The sequence below is a fragment of the Protopterus annectens genome, chromosome 6.part0 (genome assembly GCF_019279795.1).
Source record: "Protopterus annectens isolate FY-2018-M chromosome 6.part0, PAN1.0, whole genome shotgun sequence".
Taxonomy (NCBI): Eukaryota; Metazoa; Chordata; order Ceratodontiformes; family Protopteridae; genus Protopterus; species Protopterus annectens.
Window position 1 is genome coordinate 1,358,069,186 of NC_056737.1, and position 19,951 is coordinate 1,358,089,136.

Genomic DNA, 19,951 nt, shown 5'->3' on the forward strand with positions numbered 1-19,951 from the left:
GTTCCCCAACCGACGAGCTTTCTGTAAGAATTTTGTCATCAACGGAAGAGGAGGATAAGCATAAAGAAGACCGGGTGGCCAAGCATGGACTAGAGTGTCTCTGGGGGCTTCCCCCGGAGGTGGGATTAGAGCAAAAAACTCGCTGCATTTTGCATTGGAAGGCTACTCAAAGAGATCGCAGCAAGGCTGACCCCACTTGCGGAAGATCTGTTTTGCTACTAAACGATTCAGAGACCACTCGTAGGGCGAGAGGATGATTTGACTCAGTTTGTCCGCTAGGATGTTGGACCGACCCAGAATGTGCGTTACCAACAGAAAATGGTTGGTGGATATCGCCCAATCCCAAACTCTCATGGCCTCTCGGCAAAAAGGTTAAGACATGGTTCCCCCGTGTATGTTGATATACCAGACCACTGACATGTTGTCTGACTCAATTGCAATAGTCCCTGGAGGGAGAAAGACGTGAAAGGCTTGCAACGCTAGAAGGACCGCCCTCATCTCCAGTACATTTATATGCAGAATGGTCTCTGTCCGAGTCCACATACCTTGCACAGTTATGCCCGCGTAATGCCCCCCCTACCCAAGGCAGGAAGCGTCCGTGGTCACCATGGCTTGGGGTTGCGGCATAACAAACGGTCGTTCTTCCCGAAGCTCTTGAGATTGGAGCCACCACATGAGGGAATTTCTGCAAACTCTGCTGATAGGAATCGGCAAGTCCAATAGGTGGTGAAGGATGGACCACTGAACTTGCAAAGTCCACTGGAGAACCCTCATGTGTAAGCGAGCTAAGGGCGTGAGATTGACTGCTGCTGCCATGGACCCTAAAAGCTCTCAGGACTAACTCCGCTGATGGGGCAAGTGACTGAAGAAGGGCTAGAACGTGTAGGGTCAAACTGCGAAGTCTGTCTGATGTCAAGAAGGCCTTGGTCTGAAGCGTGTCTATTCTGGCCCCTAAGAACTCCAAGATTTGAACTGGTTGAAGAGATGACTTCTTGAAGTTTATGGTGATCCCCAATTGGGATGCTAATAGTAGGAAGCAATCCCTGGCTAAGCAGAGTAGATGCCTGGTGGGGGCGGTAAGGAAAAACCTGTATTCCCTGAAGTCTCAGGTGGGCCGCTACAACTGCCATGACCTTGGTGAACACCCTGGGGGTTGTGGTGAGGCCGAAGGGTAGGACCCTCAACTGGTAATGACTGGCCCTTAGTCGAAAGCGGAGGAACCTCCTGGATAGTCTGTCCATAAGAATATGATAGTACGCATTCTTGAGGTCTATGGAGCACATTCAGTCCTTCACCTGCAAAAGGGGCAGGACGGACTGAAGCGGGAACATCCGGAATTTCTCCTTGACAATAAAGAGGTTCATTGTTGAAAGGTCGAGAATCGGCCTTAAGTCCCACGTCTTCTTTGGCACCAAAAACAACCTGGAGTAATTGCCTAATTCGGACTGGCCTGGGGGGACATGCTGGATGGCTCTTTTTTCTAGCAGCTTTTTTATCTCTAAAGCTGCAGCCTCCCTCTGACTGGGTGGTACATCGGGGAGGTGCCTCGACTGAGGAGGTTGGTTTATGAAAGGGATTGAGTAAGCTCTGGATATTATTAGAAGCACCCAGCGATCTGTTGTGATGGACTCCCACTGAGCCAGGTGCTTCGAAAAGCACCCCCTGACTGCCTCCAGAGAGGAACAGTCAGGCAAAACCCCTTAGGGCTGCTGCATGGGTTGGTCAGAAAAAGGTTCCCGAGACCCAAAATTTTTCGCCCCCCCCCCCCCTGCCTCTGGGCCGGCATCCACCTTGTCCCCCTCTGCCTCTGAAGGATGAAGGGTCCAGAGCATAACGGGACTGCTGAGACTTCCGGAACCACATCTTCTTTTGTCCTCTCTGGTTCCTGGAAAAGGACCTTTGAGGAGCCGAGAAGCGGATTCCGACGGCAGATGTCTTCCCATCTTTCTCGCTCTGAACCAATGTGTCACGGACAGTCTTCCCGAACAGGGTAGAACCTAAGGGTGCTTTCATGAAGGACGCCTTGAAAGATTCCGAAAAGTCACAAAGCCAGAGCCAGGCGTGACGCCTTAAGGCGATGCCGGACCTGCTGGCTCTAGCGGCCCCTTCCGTGGCATGGGAAAGTAGCTGCATAGACATGCTTGATACAGATTTCAGAGTGGCCATGCGAGCTGAGAAGGTCCGTTTGTCCTTGGCTGACATGGACTCAGGGGGAGACTCGGCGTATTCTTAATCAGATCCTGCTGAAGTCTAATTACATGGGCCAAATAATTCAGCACCCTTATGGAAAAGGTAGCTGAAGCAAACTTCCGCTTCCCGATGCGATCCATCGCCTGAGACTCCTTATCAGGGGGTTGGACCAAGGAAGTATCCTGAGCAAGTTCCTTCTTGGTGGCTGCCGCCACCACCATGTCATCTACCGGGGAACCCTTACTCCAAGCCGTCCTATCCACGGGGGGACTAAGAATCCTATCTGGCCTCCTGAGGATTGGCTGTACAGTGTCCAGGTCCTTCCACGCCCTGGTAGTGATAAGGTCAACCAGGGGTTCGGCCGGAGGGGACACGCAAGAGGTAGATGGGCTTGCGTACGCCTCCAGGAATACAGACTCGTCCTAAGAAGGTTTTTGAACTGACCACCCCCCCTTTTGGCGAAGCATTTCCATAATGTCTCCAAAGGAGACGTCTTCGGGGGGTGACCTAGGGGAACCTTCCCCTTCCTCCAAATCGGTGTCCTCTGTGAGGGACTCAGGGGAGTCCAAGTGCCTCCTCTTACACTTACGTTTGTGAGGGACCTCCTCGGTGGGGCTGTCCGAGGATAGTTCACCAACAGGGTCATGCTCCACCAGTGGAACAGGCTGGGACGTCAACGCAGGCTGTCCCTGGGACTGGACGATGGAAGACAAGCCTAGCTGCAAGGGAGTGGGGGCGGATCCCAAAGAAAGAGTAGGGGGTCTCTAACCTCTCGAGAGAACCCTCTCCACCATGTCGAAAGCAGAGGGTGAACCAATCTCTCTGGGATCCGTGGTTAACACCCTCGGATCCGGAGCGGGGATTGGCGTCGGAGGCGAACCACTCGGACCCAAGAGGGAAGTGTGCTCCGACCGAAACGGAGCCAAAGACACACTCGCCCCCTCAGATCTGAAGCACTGCTCTCGGCCCAGAGAGCTCAGATCCGAAAACGGATCCGACAAACTCGAAGGCATGGCCAGTGTCGAAGTAGCAATAACCATCGGCGCCGACTCCCTGACTGCGAGACTCCTCAGATCCGAAACCCGATAGTGGATCGGAGAAGGAGCTATCGGCGCAAAAAAAGGGGCTGAACCTAACACTCCCATCTGCAGTTAGGTTTGGAGAAAGCGACGCATCATCTGGTCCATATCAGCGGAGAGGCTGCGGGTTGACCTTGAAGAGGCCGCTGAAGCTGGCCGGGAGGGCCGCTGCGATGACCTCGAAAATGGCCGGGCCTCCTCCTCCAGCTCCGGGGAGAAGCCTGGAGAACGGAGCCGAGGGGAGGAAGAACCGGAGACCTCCTGGGGCAACAAGAGCACTTTGGTAGGCGGGGGCCAAGGGGTCTGACTCTGCCCGCGGCTTGTGGCTTCTGTGCCTCTCTCTCTCTCTCGCTTTCCTCTCTCTCACCTTTTTCAGATTCCCTCTCTCCCTGGGAAGAGGTGGGAGGTTGAGTCACAGCCAGGGGAGGGGGAAAGCAGGCTGAGCAGCCGCAGCCGTAGCCACAGAGGGAGAGGCAGAAGTAGCTGACTCCGTGGGTAGGAGACCTGCCAGAATCAACTTATTCCTCCTATTCCTCAGGGCGCGGAGTTAAAGGCTGCGCAAATCTGGCAGCCTGAGGTCAGATGAGGTACCCCCAGGCAGAAGATGCACTGAGTGTGGCCATCCGCTGGGGATAGCTTATGGCCCACACTCAGTGCACTTAGAAAAGATGGCCTTTGGGGCCTCGGCCATGATTTCTAGATAATAGACACACACCCATACAAACACCCAAGGGAAAAGAGGGGGCTACTAGGAGTTGAACTACGAGGGAACGGGGGAGTAAAGCTAAGGGATTTCAACTATTAATCTAAACTAACCACACACACAAACTATTAAAGAGATTTTTAAGCAAAAATACACTCACAAATTGCCTGAAAACGCTAGGAGCTCAAAAACTCGTGCTTGACCAAGCCACGGCAAACGAGATCTGGGGATTGGAAGGAGGTCACAGGGTGTTATGGGTAAGGGGGAGGAGCTTGGAGCTCAGATCTCTAGCTTGGAAAGCTGCTGGCTTGTATCCGGGTCGGATCCAATACCCACAGGTTGATGACCAAATGAAGTTAACTACTTCAGATCAATGATGATCAAAAAAGGAAACCAGCCAACTATCATCAACTGTAATATCTATTTTAAACTTGGAATGAGCCAATTTACAGTGGAGGCCCAGGGAGAAACGCTCCAGACACATGTCTGTGTAATGTGGGAGGAAACCGAAGCACCCAAAGGAAGCTCACACAAGCGCAGGGAGGACATGCAGACTCCATAGAAGGCACCCGAGCCAAGAATCGAATCAGAGAACTGTGCCTTCTAGAAAAGACAATATTTCTAATCTATTTTAGAAAGAGCTAATATACATGGACTAGGCTCATGTACCTAGCTGGGAAAAACAGAAGGGAAGTCGTCATTCATATACACACAAAAAGAGATATGCATGTCGCTTAATTCACTGTTAAGGATCAAACATAAGCTGATCAAGCATAGATGCTCAAAACAGAAATAACCAAAAAAACAATTTTTTTTTGCAGGAAGGCAAGACCTCCCTCTGCTAGAACCCCCTGCTAATTATATATACCAAGCCTGACATTGCACTACAGTGTGGAAAGGGCAAATTTCCAGATCCCTCTGTATTGCAATCTCACACAGAAAAAAGTATGTGCATCAGCTGATTTTTGATCACGGATTCCAGCTTTTTTTTTTTTTTTGACAAAACTAACATTTGACCACACACAAGCAATCCAAATACCTATATCAAATTATTATACATATCTATATATATCAATACAGACATACATGCACGTACACAGTCTGACAATGTAAGAGAGGAGGTTAAGGAAAGGAGAAAAAAAATGACACAAAGTCAGAGAGGAATCAGAAAAAACAATTTGAACTTTAACTTAGCTGAGCTCTGGAAGTTTATGTCTAGTCGCTTAGACTACAAAGGAAATAGGAGAGCTACAGGGTGGACAGGTGCATCATGGCAGGACAGAATGGAGTTTGAGATCTGGAGAAGATGATGAAGTTGCTGGTCAGATCTGCAAGATGATGTATACAGCCATCAGTCAAGTTGGATGGAGGGGATAACCTAAGATGCCACCATTTTCAGGAAGGGAAAAACCAACCAGTACTGGTTTCACCTTTTACCGTTCATTAAACAAAATGGGCAGGGATGGAAGACAAATGCATCAAATCTATGGATCAGCAAATGCTAATATCATATGGTTGCCCCTCTTGAGAAAGGTTTTTTTTTTTTTTTTTTTTTAAGATCCAATTGACAATTTAAAGTTTCAATATATACATTATATATATACATATATATATTATATACATATATGTGTGCATGTCTAGATATATATATATATATATATATATATATATATATATATATATACATATATATATATATATATATACATATAGTCAAATAATTGCTTTATAGTAGCAGTATTTTTTATAACTATCACAAAACTGAGGAGTGCACCTCAATATACATATATAAGCATGCAGGCATGTTACAGGAATAACCAAAGTGCCAAATTTTGCATCTGAATTGCTTATGATGGGTTCAAAAATCATTAACAAATGTTTTATAAGACTATACGTCTGACTTGTTATGTCTTCTCATAATCCTATGAGAAAACTAAGATCATATTCTTCAGTAAAACATTCTAATGAAGTACCTAGTAAGCTCCCGCAGTCTGTTTACTTCTGCGTCACGCTGTCGTAATGTTATACCCAAAATATGGTTTTCCTTTTCTGTGGCTTCTAACCTAAGCTGGAAGCCCTTCAGTTTGACTAAGGAGTCATCCAATTCTAAACAAAACAAATGGAAAAGAATCAGATTTCATTTACGTACTGTTTGAAAAAAATATTGCCGCTAACAAGGCACAACTTTGATCTACTAACCTGCCTTAACTTTTGATATATCTATTTCCCATCTCTGCTTGTTTTGAAGCATGTCTTGTTCCTTCTCTTGGATAAGGTTTAAAAGGTGTTTATTTTCTTCTTTCTGTTCACTGATCAGACTAAGGAGTTCTCCATTCTTTTCTTGTAGCAACTCAATATTCTTCTGAGACTCTGTCAGCTGGGTCTGCAGCGTCATATTCATAGACTGTACAGACAGCACTGTAATGAAAGAAGGTTGAAAAAAGTCTCTATTTAAAATGGTGATACAGGACTGCATTAACTTTTAACACTTCCTGACCTGTCATGTCACTAAGCACACAACAGGGTACTGTATTTTGTGACACACCTGTATCAACTAACTGTACAGACAGATTTCAGACAAGAGGAAATAAGACAGAAACTACAGTCCTGTAAATAAGCTTAACCATAAAGTACAGTTGTGTACAATCTTACCATAACAGTAGATGTCCTTCCCTTCACTGTTGCAGTATTCATTACATTAGGGATTCCCTGCCTAGGGCAGCCCAACATTTGCAGTATATGAAAGCCTTATGTTGCTTTAAGGTACATCGTCATCACTTGTATGCTCCTCGACTTTGAACAGCTCCTGACAGGGAAGAGAGGAATGAAAAGGGAGCCCTGAATTTAAGGAAAACTGCTGGATCCATCAGTGAAGTTCCTTCTTGAGACAAGGTAGGAAGTACAGTTTTGTACCTACCATAAATGTAGATGTCCGATAGATATGCAACTGCAGTCCTGACATATGGGTTGTCCTGCCTCAGGCAGCCCCTCGGTCGGCCGGATTCCAAAGTCTGGGTCCGGCGTCGGCTGATGTCGCCTCTTCCCCGACGTCAGAGCGGCTGTGGCATAAAAGCATCAGGCGACGCCATCTTCTTCAGTGTTTCTTGCCCCAGATGCCAGGTGCCCTCCAAGGAAGGCTAAATTTAGAGAATGGATAAAATTCCAGACATGCACAATAGTAATAAACAGATGCACCATAAAAGCTATCCCCAGCTAAGTTGGAAAAGGGGTAGTGGACCCAAAAAAGTAAATTACAGAGGGGTAGGAGGGAGGGTAAACCTGACTGCAGTTGCATATCTATCGGACATCTACATTTATGGTAGGTACAAAACTGTACTATGTCCTTCAAGAATGCAACTGCAGTCCTGACATATGGTTGAATACCATAGCCAAGCTGGGGGTGGTAGGATCTAAGAAAAAGATGGTGTAGCTAAAATGCCCTGCAGGACTGCCGAAGCAAAGCCTGCTCGGGATCTGGAGTATAAAGGCAGGTTGTAGTGTTTGGAAAGTGTATGCACGGAGCTCCATGTAGCAGCTTCTAGAATGTCCTTTGTAGCCACCCCTCTTAGAAAGGCTGTGGAGGTGGCTATAGCTCTGGTGGAGTGTGGCCTGATATCGGCTGGCACACCTTTTCCATGGAAGGACTAACAGAATCTGATGCAGTGTCCAATCCATTTTGAAATTGTTTGTTTGGAAATTGCCTTTCCTTGCACTCCAGCAGCGTAAGCTACAAATAGTTGGTCAGACTTTCTGTTGGCCTTTGTTCTGTCCAAGTAGTAGCGTAATTGTCTGTGTATGTCCAAAGTGTGCAGCAGCTTTTCCCCTTTATTTTGAGGATTGGGAAAGAAAGTAGGCAGGTGAATTGCTTGATTTAGAGACACCCTGGATATCACTTTTGGCATAAATGAAGGATTGGTTCTTAAAGAAACTCTGTCCTGATGAAAAATGAGGAATGGAGGTACTGCCATGAGGGCTTGTATCCCCGAGACTCTTCTTGCTGAGGTAACTGCCAACAGGAAAACTGTTTTCCAGGAGAGAAATTGCATTTCTGAAGATGCTGCTGGCTCAAAAGGAGGAAGAGTTAATTTTTCCAAGACGAAATTGTGGTCCCATGCAGGCACTGGTGGTTTCCTAGGAGGTTTGATATTCTTTATCCCTCTTAGAAACTCTCTTAGCAAAGGATGTGAAAACGGAGGTGGATTGCAGTTGTATTTTGCTGAAGCGTGTATTTTTATGGAAGAATATGAAAGGCCACTATGAAGCATTTCTGCCAAGTATTCTAGTATCTGTGGCATGCTTATTACTGATGCATCCTGACCCTTGTTGGCATTCCAGGTTATGAATCTCTTCCATTTGGCTGAATAAGTTTTTCTGGTGGAAGGTCTGCGAGCTTCCAGTAAGATCTCTTGAACTTTTTTGGAGAGAGAGATATGGGTGGAAGTCATGGGACCCTCCAAGCTGTCAGCTGCAAAGTTTGCAGGTTGGGATGAACCGTCCTGTATTTGTGCTGAGTTAGAAGCAGAGGCCATTGAGGCAGGGGCCACGGCTTGGTGCGAGATATGCTCCTTAGTAATGGATACCAGTGCTGCCTTGGCCGGTCTGGAGCTATCAAAATACCTGTCGGTTGTTCTGCTTTGATCTTCAGTAACACCTTGGTCATTAATGGTAGAGGTGGGAATGCATAGATTGTCAGAGAATTCCAGCTGAAGGAGAGAGCATCCATTCTCCAGGCTTGAGGATGGTGTGTCCTCGAATTGAACTTCTTCAGATGATGATTGCGATGAGAGGCAAAGAGATCTATGTCCGGCCTTCCCCATGCATGAGTTACTTGTGAAAAAATGTCTGGATGCAGCATCCATTCGTGCGGGTCCAAAATGTTTCTGCTTAGGCTGTCTGCCAGAACATTGTCCTTGCCTGGAACAAACTGGGATTGCAACTGTAAGTTCAGTTTCAGGGCCTTTTCCCAAAGAGTCATTGTTAGTCTGCAGAGGGGGTAAGAATGAGTGCCTCCCTGTTGGTTTATGTACCACATGACAGTGGTGTTGTCTGTCTTTATTAGCAGATGACCTTGCTGAAGAAATTTTTCGAAGGCCTCGATTGCATGAATCACTGCCAACATCTCTTTTAGATTTATGGGCAGATGCATTTCCCGGGGAGCCCATTGCCCTTGCATGCATCTGCCCTCCATGTGCGCCCCCCATCCATGATCTAAGGCGTCTGTTGCAATGGTTTGACTTGCTTGAGGTTTGTTGAAAGACATGCTTTTGTTTAATTGACTTGCTTGTGCCCACCACAAAAATTCCTTTTGAAGACATGGAATGAGTGGTATAATTTCTTCTAAGTTGTGGCCATAAACTTTTTAGGTACCATTGTAGTTTTCTCATGTGTAGTCTTGCCAGTGGAATCAGAAGAATGCAAGATGCCATGAAACCCAGGGCCTGCAGGATTTTCCTTGCAGTCATCTGGGTGAGCTTTGCTAGGCTTTTGAAGTAATCTGGTAATTGTTCTCGTTTTTCTTCTGTGAGGAAAGCCATTTGTGAGTGTGTCCAGTTTGGCTCCTAGAAAAATTATTTGTTGGGATGGCAGTAGTCTTGATTTTTGAATATTGACTGTGTATCCCAAAGCCTGTAGTAAGTGTATGACATAGTCCAAGTTTCTTATCAAGGCTTGTTTGCTGTCCGCTTGTATAAGGCAGTCATCCAGGTAAGGGTATATTTGTATCCCCTGGAGTCTGCAATGTGCAATTACTGATGCCAGGCATTTTGTGAATACTCTGGGCGCAGTAGATAAGCCAAACGGCAATGCTGAGAATTGATAATGCTCTGACCCTGCAAGAAATCTGAGGTATCTTCTGCAACTGTGTCTGATTGGGACATGCAGGTATGCCTCCTTGAGGTCCAGAGCAACCAGCCAAGACCCCTTGCCCAGCATGGGAAGAAGCTGCTGTAACGTCAGCATTTTGAATTTTGGCACAATGAGAAAAGCGTTTAGGGCGGACAAGTCCAGTATAGGCCTCCATTGCTTTTCTTTTCTTGGAACAAGGAACAGTCTTGAGTAGAATCCCTGACCTTGCTCCTGAGGAGGAACCTTTTCTATTGCTTTGATCTGTAACAGGTTTGAAACTTGTATGAGTGCCTCTGCCCTTTGATTTTGTGGCAGGTTTGGCATGCCTTGTCCTGTTGGTAAGGTATGGAAGTGGAACCTGTAACCCTTGTCTATTATGCCCAGAATCCATTTGTCCTTTGCTAAAACGTGCCAATTCTTTGAAAATAAGGATAATTTTCCGCCTAAAGGTGTTTCTCTTTGAGCCTTGGTCGGCGGTGTCAAAGTCAAGTCATTGTGATTGTCCCTGTGGAGCAGTAGAAGTCCCTGCGCCACTTCTCTGATTAGTTGGTTGCCATTGGCGGCCCCTGTAGGAGCCTCGGTATTGCCCTCTACCTCGAGCACGCCTGTTTTCTCCCCTTTGGAACTTATCAGTGTCTGGAAAGGACCAATTTTTTGAAGGCCAATTCCGGCTGAACCTCGGTGGCTGAACCTGGAGGAAATCTTTGACTGTTTGTACTGATTTGGCCTTTTCCTCAATAGATTTCAACACATCCTGTGCATTAGCACCAAATAGCTTCTGTTTTTCCAGAGGTGCATCTAGGAGCTTTACTTTAACATGATCTGGCAATGCCTGTTCTTTCAACCAAGCATGTCTACGTATGAAGGCCCCTGTCATAGCTGCCCTACATGAAGCTTCCAATGCATCATAACCACACTGAAGAAAATGATTGCTAACCTGCTGAGTATTATGAACCAAATCCTGCAAGGCCTTTCTATCTAAAGGCTCAGGAGAAGCTAACTTTTTCTGCAAATCATCCATCAAGAAATCCTGATACTGAAACATATGAAAAAGAGAGTTAAGTGCCCGCATGGCAAGGGTGGTTGAGGTATAAACTTTTTTGCCCCATCTCTCCAAGGACCTAGATTCCCTGTCTGCGGGCAAAGGGTTTTTGGCCGTGGAGGTGGCCACTCCTTTGGGCCCCTGAGAAATAGTTTCTAGATCCACAGAGTGGGCCTTAAAAAGGTGCTTATGAGTTGCAGGAACCCTGTAATATCTGTCTGGCTTGACAGGAGCAGGAGGGAGAGAATCAGGGGAAGCACTGGAGTCTGAATACACATCATCCAATACATCTAACACTGGTGGAATGGCTAAAGGCCTGTGCTGGGGTAACTTAAGGAAAGTACGTAGCCTTTTCCTGGAGTCAGAAATCCTGGCCCTGCCACTGAAAATGCTCTCGAGTGGGAATTTCCCGAAAGAAATATCCTCTGGAGGAGAGGCAGAGGGAATGGATTCATCAGCATCAGAATCCTCGTAGGCCTGGAAGGATTCTTCCTGGGAATCAGAATGGTCTGAGTCCCCAGAGGCTTCATCTGAGGAAAGGGTATCTGTCTGCTCAACCCTAGGCCTTTTATCTGCAGGCGGCGGAGAACCTCTGTCTGGGTATGCCTGAGAGCCTCTGATTAAAGAAATTAGATCTGCAGCTAAAGTCATGATCTGTTTATCAGAAGTGGAACCCTGGGAAAAGGATTTAGGAGGGTGAGCCTTAGCCTGGATGGCAGCCTTAGCACGTGTGTAGGCCTTGATGGACATAGGGACCGGAGGCCTAGCTGCCCCACGTGCTGGAGTAACTTTATCCACCGGTATGGTGTCAGGTTGGGCTTCGGTTTCAGGAGGAAAATCAACAACCGGCACCGGGGTAACCTCCGGGACCGAAGTGTGCGGTAAAGCGGTGTCGTTGGACTGGAGCGGTTGAATTACCGCCTCCGAGAGACCGATGCATTCGCGGTAGGCTTTGCCGTGTCGTTGGTGGAAAACGCGGGCCGAGAATGTCGGTCCCGGTCCTTCCGTTTTTTGGAAATATGTGTTGTCGGTTGTTCCGACGGCATGATATAGGAGAAATTTTCCCCAAAAAAGTCTTCAGCAAATTCTGCCCGGCGCCTGAGAGTGCGCTTATTGAAGCAAGCACAGGCAGCACAGGCTGAGACGTCGTGGTCTGGGCCCAGGCAGGGAAGGCAGTAAGAATGGAAGTCCTTATGAGGTATTTGTTTACCACAAGACAAACAATTATTAACTTTTGCAGTTTTATCTGACATCGGCTGAGGCAAGAAAAGGTTCCCCAACGGGATACTTAGCTTTTTGATGACTTCGGTAACTGAAAACACAGGAGCTGGCCGACCGGCACTTGCAAACTGCTTCTGCTTCGGGCACTGCGCAGCAAGAAAGACTGAAGAAGATGGCATAGCCTGATGCTTTTATGCCCCAGCCACTCTGACGTCGGGGAAGAGGCGACATCAGCCGACGCCGGACCCAGACTTTGGAATCCGGCCGACTGAGGGGCTGCCTGAGGCAGGACAACCCATATGTCAGGACTGCAGTTGCATTCTTGAAGGACATCAGGGACTACAGTCTCTAGGGGATGAGCATACTGAAACCAAACTGACTTCAGGAACCACAGAAACTTCCTCATGTGAAGTTTGGCCAGAAGGAGCTCAGGGATGATGGATACCATGAAACCCAGAGCTCTTAGAAACTCCCTGGCTGTAATGGAAGCCAAAGGAAGAAGAGCTTGAAAGAAGGAGATGATGGGGTCAAGGCCTTGGGAGGAGGCAGAGATGCCAGCACAGGAACCATCTGATTCCTGCAACCCAGAAAAAACATGGTCCTGAGAAGGAGTCAGAGAAGACATTTTGAAGTTTATTGTAAATCCCAGGCTCTGAAGAAGAGGGATGGCAAAATGGAGATTTTGCAAAAGGATCTCTGGAGAGAATGCCTGAAACAGCAGGTTGTCCAAGTAGGGAAATACCTGGATCCCCAAAGCCTGCAAAAAGCAATCACAGTTCCGAGGCACTTGGTGAATACCCTTGGGGCTGTAGAAAGGCCAAGGGGCAAAGCAGAGAACTGAAAATGCCAGGAAGCAAAAGAGAACAAAATCTTCCAGAAAAGGTGATGGATCGGAATATGGAGATAAGCATCCTTGAGATCCAGACACACCATACAAGCCTGAGGAAGGAAAAGAGGGAAGGGACAACATTCAAAAAGTTGGCACCTTCAGAAAAGTATTTAGATGAGAGAGGTCTAGAATTGGTCTCAAAGTACCCTCCTTTCTGGGTACCAGAAACATCCTGGAGTAAAATCGCCTCCCCCCTTTTGGGACACAGGCACATCTTGAATATTATCCAGAGTCAACAGGTCTAGAAGCACCTCTGGGGAAAAAGGGAAGTTGTTCCTGGGAGGGCTGAAGAATACCCATAGAAGGGGGAAGTATTTACCCTCCAAGAAATACCCCTGCCAAATCATGGACAGAACCCAAGAATCCTGAATAATCTGTAGCCAAACAGGAACAGAGAGAGAGAGGTGAAAAGAAAGAGGAAAGTGGTTGGGAAGAATAGGATACTCATACAGCACTACAGCACCTGGTTTATCTGGAAAGGAAGACTTTTGAGGCACTGAGGTCTGAGGAGCCTGCTTGTCACCCTTTTTCCCCTTTGGAGTAAGTCGAGATTGCCTGTGAACAAAAGCTGGCTTATTGGGGTAGTTTCTCTGAAATTTAGGAACAGGAGAAACAAACACGTTTGAGTTCCTGCAAGCCTTTCCCTTATCCTGAAGGGACTTAAGCAAATCAGCAGCAGCTTCACCAAACCCATGTTTATAATAAAGAGGGGCATCCATCAACTTAGCCTTAATATCATCAGGCAAAGGTTGAACCTGAAGCCAAGAATACCTCAGCACAGATCCAAAAGCAGCAGACCTAGAAGGAGCCCAAACACCCTAGCCCAAAAGTTCCTGGAATTCATAAACTCAAATGCCATGGAACAACTAGTCACCATCCCCACAAGAGGAGAAAACATACTTGATCTCATCATCACGAACATGGGAGCACAATGTTCAACACCGGAAGTATACCCCTCACTGGTGAGATCAGATCACAAACTAATCTCGCTGGAGGTCCTCATCCCACCCCCACCTGAAATAAAAAAGACCACAGTAAAGAACTCACACTTCTAAAGACTAGTGTGGTCTCCTTTAAGGCCCCGAGGGCGGAAAACAGTACTCAAGCTGAATCACTTACAAATGCCTTCTACCAGCACCTGCAGGACTGCATGGATAAGGCAATCCCAAGCAAAACAAAGACTCTTTGTACCAAAGGCAAGCGTCCAGTCTGGTGGACCCCAGCCATAAACAAACTCTACAACAAAAGGAGGAAGCTAGTACAAGATAGAGCAAAATCCTTAAAAGGTAAGACACCCTTGATCACTATAAGTAAAACACTAAGAGGTCTCATAAAATCATCCAAAGCAAATTTTGAGAGAAAAATAGCTAAAGACTCAAAAGACAATCATAAGGCCTTCTTTAGCTATGTGAAACCTGGGAGGAACCTCCCAGATATGCTCAGAACTAGTTCAAAATGATGTGAAGATTACTGATCCTACAGACATTGCCAACATACTGGCTGACAGGTTCAGTGCAAACCCCCAAACATCTCAAAACACAGCATCCATGGGACCTGAATTAAACCCACAGCTAGGACAGCTGTTTAATCATAGTCTTACCTCTGGATATTCCAGGAGTGGCGCACTGCAACTGTGGTCCCACTTCACAAAGGCGGTGCCTCCACCGACCCTGGAAATTACCGCCCATTAGCTTGACAAGCCTTATCTGCAAAGCCATGGAGAGGATCATAATGGACCCTCATAAATAAAGACATAGGGAATTTGCAGACTTTGGATCCATCCCAGTTTGGCTTTGTCAAGGCAGATCATGCCTTCTAAACTTGGTTGACTTTTGAAACAGTCACCAAAGCCATTGATGAGGAAAGGCAGTCCATACAGCCTACCTCGATCTGGCGAAGGCCTTGATACAATACCCCACTCGGGTATCATTGAAAAACTCATCAGCTTAAATGTTAACCCATACATCACAAGATGGGTTGCAAACTGGCTGAGTGACAGAACCCACAGGGTCAGAGTTGCTGGCGCCATGTCAGACTCAAAGCCTGTCACAAGTGGTGTACCACAGGGCTCAGTCCTGGGCCCACTCTTGTTTGGCATCTACTTTTCAAGCAAACACAGGAGGGTTATGGCTGACAAAGTTTGCAGATGACTGCAAACTGACATCTGACACAGATATCCTTCAGAAGGGTCTCACAGAAGCGGATAACTGGTGCCAGAGCCATGGCCTAAAGTTAAATGCCAAAAATGCATAGTCATACCCTTGGGAAAACAAGGTTACCCCTAGCTACCAAATAGGTGGCAATCCACTGAGCATAGAAGAAGTTATCAGGGACCTGGGGACCCAGGTTGATAGTAGTCTGTCATTCGACACCCATGTAGCTAAAGTAGTTAGGAAGACCTTCTACATTGCCCACCTTATCATGAAGGGATTCTCATCTAGATCAAGGGAGGTCATAGTCTCCTATACTCATCACTCATCAGACCAATGATTGAGTACAATGCCCCATTCGAATGTATCTGACCCGACACTTGCAGCAGCTGGAGAGGCCACAAAGTTCCTCACCAAAGGATAAAGGGTCTCAAACATCTGTCCTATGCTGCCCGACTGAAAGAACTCCAGCTCTATTCAGTCTGTGACCTTTGCCTAACATACAAGGCCATGTCAAACCCAGATTTGATGAATATGCTTCACCTCAAAATCTAGATCCTCAGAGCCACAAGGGCGGAGACTTAAACCTGCTGGAGGGATAGATTCATCACCCAAAGACTCCCTATGCTGTGGAATAAAATCCCGGTATATGTGAGGCAGAGCACCTCGCTGGCCTTGTTCAAGAGAAATCTTGACCAATGGATGGGAGATCGCAGATATACCCCAGGGATTACCTCAGTGTCACTGCTCAACAGAGGCACAGCAAAATAATGGGTATAGTTCCCCATACTAAAAGGCTTGTAAATGCCCTCGGGCAGATAGCCTAGTATGAACCTATGAACCTATGAACCTAATTACACTTGATGGAATGACGAGCCACCTGAAAAGAAGTCCCTAACAGGGAAAGAGCAGGAGTTTTACCCAGAGAGTCTTGAAGATCAGATATAACCTGACAAGCCTGGGATAGGAGAGCCAACACATACCTGGACATATGGGTCTGATAATTAATATCCCTAAAAGCCAAGGCAGCCGAGGTGTAAACCTTCTTACCTAGCCTTTCTATGCTTCTGCTATTTTTATGAGGGGGCAGTAATTTGTATGAAGGAAGTAATTGAAAGGGCTTGTCAGAGGCTAAAGACACTACTGAGGGGTCAGCAGCAGGATATTTCTACAAAAAGTTACAGTCCTCAGGCACCCTATAAAGCCTATAAGGTTTCTTGGGAGAAGGGGGCTGACAGTCTGGAGCATTAGAGGCATTAGAAATTGCAACCAGCAAAGCAGCCAAAACAGGAGGAACAGCAGAAGGTTTAGGAGATTCCATCTGCAGCAACTCCTAGTACCTCTTATGAATCTTAGAGACCTGAGCACAATCCCATTTAAAGAACTCCATCAATCTGGAGACTTGTGTCCCTAAAAGAAATTTCTTCAAAGGGAGTATCAGGACTGGCAATATTTCTCCTCCTCAGATCCACAGTCAAAAGGAGAAGGAATCTGAGAAGAGTAAGCAAGGGATTACTCATCCAAATCCAACTTTTCCTTAGAGAAATCCTGTTCCCTGGGTCTTTTAAGGGGAGTAGCGGACCAAGAGGGAGCAGGAAAGGACAGTTGTGTACACTTACCATAAATGTATATGTTTGAGTGTATTCACTGTTGCAGTCATTACATTTGGGTTATCTGCCTGCAGGTAGCCCTGAGCCGGCCTGAATATCAGAATCTTGGGATTTCTGCATCGGATGCTGTTGCTTCTTCCATGACGTCAGGGGTATAAAACATGCAGCCGATGCCATTACATCAGTTTTTCTTGCCCCAGATGTCAGCTACCCCCAAAATAGGAAGCAATTATATGGTGTGGAACATCCCCAGCAAAAAGCAAATACACATTGTATAAGATATGCCAAACCAAAAAGGATAGGTGAAAGCAACGATAGTCAGGGGGCTGGAGGGAGGGTAACCAGGACTTCAACAGTGAATACACTCGAACATCTACATTTATGGCAAGTGTACACAACTGTACCATGTTCTTCGTGTTTCACTGTTGCAGTCATCACATTTGGGTTGATTCCCAAAGCTAAGGAAGGGTGGAGGAAGATTAAGGAGCATTAGGGTTGGCAATCAGGCCCTGTAAGACTGCCGTGGCAAATCCAGCTCTGGATTTAGAAAAGATAGGCAAGTGGTAATACTTGGTGAAAGTGTGTACAGAGCTCCAGGTTGCAGCTTCCAGGATGTCCCTGGTAGGGACTCCTCTGAGAAATGCAGCTGAGGTAGATATAGCCCTAGGGAAATGTGTTCTTATCCCCTGTGGGGTAGGTTTTCCATGGTGCTTGTAGCAGAAATGGATGCAATGTGCTATCCATTTGGAAGTGGTTTGCTTTGAAATGGCCTTCCCCCCTCTGCCCCTGCAGCAAAGCTGACTAGCAACTGGTCAGATTTTCTGAGAGGCTTAGTCCTGTCCAAATAGAATCTAAGCTGTCTGTGCATGACCAGAGAATGCAGTATCCTTTCCCCTTTATTCTGAGGATTAGGGAAGAAGGTAGGCAAATGAATGGACTGGTTAAAGCCACACTAGACACCACCTTGGGCATAAAAGATGGGTTAGTCCTGAGGGAAACCCTGTCCGCATGGAAGATAATGAAAGGTTCCACTGCCATAAGGGCCTGCAGTTCAGACACTCTTCTAGCTGAAGTGATGGCTAGAAGTAAATCTGTTTTCCAGGAGAGGAATTTTAACTCTGCTGTAGCAGCCGGTTCAAAGGGGGGAAGTGTAAGTTTTTCCAATGCGAAGTTAAGGTCCTAGGCTGGAGTGGGAGCTCTCCTGGGGGGTCTTAAATTTTGGGTCCCTCTAAGGAACTGTTTTACCAGAGGATGAGAGAAGAGGGGTGGCTCAGTATTATAATGAGTTGAGATGGCAGAGGCATGAATCTTAACTGAAGAGAAGAATAGGCCCTTGTGGAGCATTTCTGTTAAGTAATCTAGTATATGAAGTAAGCTGGGCACAGTTGTGCACAACCCTGAGACTGGCTCCAGGAACAGTATCTTTTCCACTTTTCTGAATAGGATTTGCTAGTACTAGGCCTCCTTGCCTCAAGAATGACATCCAGCACCTGCTTACTGAGGGTTGCTAGAGGTGAGTTCAGAGGATTAGCCAGGCTGCAAGGTTCAGGGTCTGAAGCTGAGGGTGCAGAATCTGGCCCACCTGCTGGGACAGCAGGGAAGGAGTCTGAGGCAGGTGCCATGGATGTAGTGCTGTCAGACTGTGCAGAAGAGGGTACCAGTGCTGGCTTGGCCAGTCTGGTGCAATCAGAATTGTCCTTGGCTTGTTCTGTTTGATCTTTAGTAGAACCTTTGAAAGGAGAGGTGGAAAGGCATAGACTGAGAGGCTTTCCCAGGTAAAGGACAGGGCATCCACTTTCCAAGCTTTAGCTGTGGAGAGTTCTGGTGCAGTATTTGTTCAATTGATAGTTCTGAGGGGAAGCAAACAGGTCCACCTCTGGTGCCCCCCCATCTGTTCCTCAAAAGCTTGAATATTTTGGGTTCCAGTTTCCATTTGTGTGGGTCCATGAGATTTCTGCTTACGTCGTCTACCAGTAAATTTAGTTTGTCTGGCAGGAACTGAGCTTGTAGGTGCACTTGATAGCTCAAGGCTGTGTTCCACTGAGCCATGGCAAGTCTGCAGAGTGGGTAGGAATGGGTTCCCCCACGATTATTTATGTAGCACATAACTGTGGTGTTTGTCTGTTTTTACCAATAGTTGTCCTAGAAGAATAAGGCATGTGAAGGCTGTCAGAGTCTTCTGTAGAGCTAACATTTCTTTTTGATTGATATGCAGGTGCATCTGCTTTGGGCTCCATTTGCCCTGAATGCACTGCCCTGCCATGTGAGCCCCCCATGCATAGTCTGATACGTCTGTTGTTAGGGTGGCAAGTGGTAGAGTGAAAGGGAGTCCCTTGTTGGGGTTGCAGGCCTCTGCCCACCAAAGGAACTCTGCCCATAGACATGGAATGACAGGAATTGTTGTTTCCGGGTCCTGAGAATGTTGACACCATAGACTTTTTAGGTACCATTGAAGTTTCCTCATATGCAGTCTTGCATATGGAATTAACAGAATGCAAGAGGCCATGAACCCAGAGCTTGCAGGATTTTCCTTGCGGATAGCTGGGTTTTTGTGGCCAGGAGGTTGAAGTAGGTTGTCAAATAAATTTGTTTCTCTGGAGTGAGGAATGCCATCTGGGAAGTTGTGTTCAAGCTTGCTCCCAGGAATACAATCTGTTGGCAGGGCACCAGGTGTGATTTCTTTTTGTTGATGGTGAACCCCAGTGAAGTTAGAAGTCTCTTTACAAATGCCAGGTGCTGTAATAGCAAGTCCTGACTTTCCACCTGAATCAGACAATCATCCAAGTATGGGTAAATCTGAATATTTCTCTGCTTGCAAAATGCAATGGCTGGAGCTAGACACTTTGTGAATACCCTGGGTGTAGTAGATAAGCCAAAAGGAAGTATAGAGAACTGATAATGCATAGAGCCTGCCCTGAAGCGTAGGTATTTCCTGCAAGATTCCCTTATGGGGATGTGCAGGTAAGCTTATTTTAAGTCTAGGGTTGCCAGCCAGACATCCTTCGCTAGCACAGGAAGCAGCTGTTGGAGAGTTAGCATTTTGAAGTTTGGAACCACCAGAAAGGTGTTGAGAATAGACAGATCCAGGATAGGACACCAGGAGTTTTATTTTCTGGGAACCAGGAACAGTCTTGAATAAAAGCCTTGTCCCTTTGTTCTGCTGGGACAGACTGAATAGCCTTAATGCTGAGGAGAGAAAGTACTTGCTTTTAGGCCTCCGCCC

General features: G+C 46.7%; 1 protein-coding gene across 1 annotated transcript in view; it reads right to left on the minus strand.

The window, feature by feature from the left end:
* CCDC14 (coiled-coil domain containing 14) overlaps window positions 1–19,951 on the minus strand; it is a 708,632-nt gene that overhangs the window by 97,948 nt on the left and 590,733 nt on the right. Inside the window, exons 11-12 of the mRNA XM_044074917.1 lie at window positions 6,172–6,390; window positions 5,946–6,078 (exon numbers count right to left, since the gene is read on the minus strand). Of these exons, the coding sequence (XP_043930852.1) occupies window positions 5,946–6,078; window positions 6,172–6,390 (352 nt within the window). The remainder of the gene's footprint in view (window positions 1–5,945; window positions 6,079–6,171; window positions 6,391–19,951) is intronic.